Source organism: Olea europaea, unplaced genomic scaffold (genome assembly GCF_002742605.1).
Source record: "Olea europaea var. sylvestris unplaced genomic scaffold, O_europaea_v1 scaffold16837, whole genome shotgun sequence".
Lineage (NCBI taxonomy): Eukaryota > Viridiplantae > Streptophyta > Magnoliopsida > Lamiales > Oleaceae > Olea > Olea europaea.
Genome location: NW_019234515.1, coordinates 1 through 2,348, shown reverse-complemented (window position 1 = coordinate 2,348; position 2,348 = coordinate 1). Strand labels below are relative to the sequence as shown.

The following is a 2,348-nucleotide window of genomic DNA, read 5'->3' as shown; positions in this document are numbered from 1 at the left end:
AACTGCAGAATATCTGATCTTCTATCGAGGAATCAACTTTTCTTCATGTATTTATTTATTTGGGGATTCCTAGTATACTTATTTCAAAATATTTGATTCTTTAATTGGCCTTCATCCTTAGCATGCTCTGGTAAGGAGGGCGGAGATGGCTTGTCTCCCATTATTTGAACCAAGCCACCTTGAATTGAATAGAATAGTTAAGGCACGTGCAAATATCCTAAAGATGAAGGTAGTGATTTTCTTGTTCTTACTTTGCAGAGTATGTGATTGAACCCGAGATGGAGATATTAGGAAAGGATATGCTTGCACGGTGTTGTGGTTTGCCATTAGCCATTTTGGTGCTTGGTGGACTTCTTGTAACAAAGCACAGTGTTAGAGAGTGGCAAACGGTAAACGAGAACATCAATTGGTATTTGGCTCGGGGCAGAGGTCATGGAAAACAGCGAGCAGTAACAGAGGTTTTATCCTTCAGTTACCATGACCTTCCGTATCAGTTCAAGCAATGCTTTCTTTTTCTGGCCAATTTTCCAGAGGAGTTTGAGATAGAAGCAGAGAAATTGTACCAATTCTGGGTGGCCGAAGGCATCATATCACAGGGAGAACGCGCTGAAGAAGAGACAATGATGGATGTAGCTGAACGCTACTTGGCTGAACTGGCAGAAAGATGCATGGTCCAAGTCAACGTAAAAGAAACAGCTGGTGGTTTCAAAAACTGTCGTCTTCACGATCTTATGCGGGATCTTTGTTTGTCTAAAGCCAAAGACGAAAACTTTGCCAATGTCATTTATTTTAGACGTGATAAGAAACCCATGGATTCATTATCATCGAGCAGTAGAATTCGAAGAATTTCCTTTTATTTGGATTCTGATTTGGATTCTGATATTACACATGACGCTGTTGCTTGTAGTGAAAATCGTCACATCAGGTCGGCTTTCTTTTATGCAAATGATTGTAGGCATGATGTTTTGCAACAAATGAGATTTCATCTCAGTAGGTTCAAGTTACTCAGAGTTTTATATCTTCAAGGATTTCAATCTGCCGATGAGTTGCCTAAATCGATTGGAGACTTGATCCACTTGAAGTACTTGAGTTTGAGCTATTCTAAATTCAAGAAGTTGCCGTCATCATTGAGCAAATTGGTGTACTTGCAAACACTCGATTTGGAAGTTGATGATTCACTGCAAATCCCGAATATCATCTGGAAAATGAAAAGTCTACGACATCTACATCTTCCTTCAAAGTTTCAGACTCAGGATGGTTTGAAATTAAGACTGGATGGATTAATTGAGCTGGAGACTTTAATAAACTTCAATACTAGCTTGTGCGATGTGAAAGATCTTGACACATTGACTAATCTTCGGAAACTAAGAGCATCGATAAAGGATAATCTTGATGACCTGCCAAATATACTTAAGTACATAAGCTTCACACAGAATCATCTTAGACGCTCGTCCCTTTCCATTTCTTGCCTGCAGTTTTGTTCAGATGCCGAGTTAAGTCTTTTGAGGACACTACTCGGGTGTCATCGTCTTTACAAGTTATCCATAAAGGGACGTATTGGTAAGTTACCGGAATTTTTCCATTTCTCATCAAGCATTGCTAAAATAGCCTTCAAGGCATCTTTACTCGAGGAAGACCCCATGGCAACACTAGAGAACCTACCAAAGTTAAGTAGCTTAACATTATTTGATTCGACTTACGTGGGAGAAGAAATGGCCTGCTCGAGTAAGGGGTTCCCGAGACTTCTGTATCTGAAAGTGTGGGGTTTGTCGAACTTGAAGAGATGGAGGATCGATGCAGGAGCCATGCCTAAGCTCTGTCGTCTTGTTATTGCTCATTGCGAACAACTGGAAATGCTCCCGGATGGGCTTAAATTCATTACTACACTGCAAAAACTGAATGTTCGTTGGATGTCTGACGATTTTAAAGATCGACTTAGAGATGAAGGTGATGATTTTTACAAAGTTCGACACGTTCCTGATATCAAACTTGATTGAATTCTCTCTTTTCTGTATTATTAATTTAAAAATGTTTGTGCATTGCACCCTTGTTGTCTCTCATTTATAGTCAATTGTTGATTTTCCACTCGAATTTATTTCAGTGTTGTATTGTATCAAATCTCGGTTTGTTCATGTCGTGTACTGTATTAACTTCAAGTGTCTATTGTTTTCATTTGTATTTGAACGTACCTTTGTGATTCATTTCTTAAGATTTGAAAGCATGGAAAAGTTATAGAAAGATATAAATTTTATATTTATATTTGCCGTTTTCATTTAAGATTTTTCACGAGATTATTGTACATTTACGGTGTGTGTGGGAGATTTTTAATGATACTGTGTGTGTGTGTG

At 38.5% G+C, this 2,348-nt stretch overlaps 1 protein-coding gene across 1 annotated transcript; it reads left to right on the top strand.

The window, feature by feature from the left end:
• Positions 1-49: 49 nt before the first annotated feature.
• LOC111377598 (disease susceptibility protein LOV1-like) lies at positions 50-2,201 on the top strand. The gene has a single exon (XM_023000729.1). The coding sequence runs from the start codon at positions 279-281 to the stop codon at positions 1,995-1,997; it is 1,719 nt and encodes a 572-aa protein (XP_022856497.1). The 5' UTR covers positions 50-278; the 3' UTR covers positions 1,998-2,201.
• The last annotated feature ends 147 nt before the right edge of the window (positions 2,202-2,348 follow it).

Coding starts and splice junctions, on each gene's coding strand:
- LOC111377598 (XM_023000729.1), top strand. CDS start 279: ATGGAGATATTAGGAAAGGATATGCTTGCACGGTGTTGTGGTTTGCCA.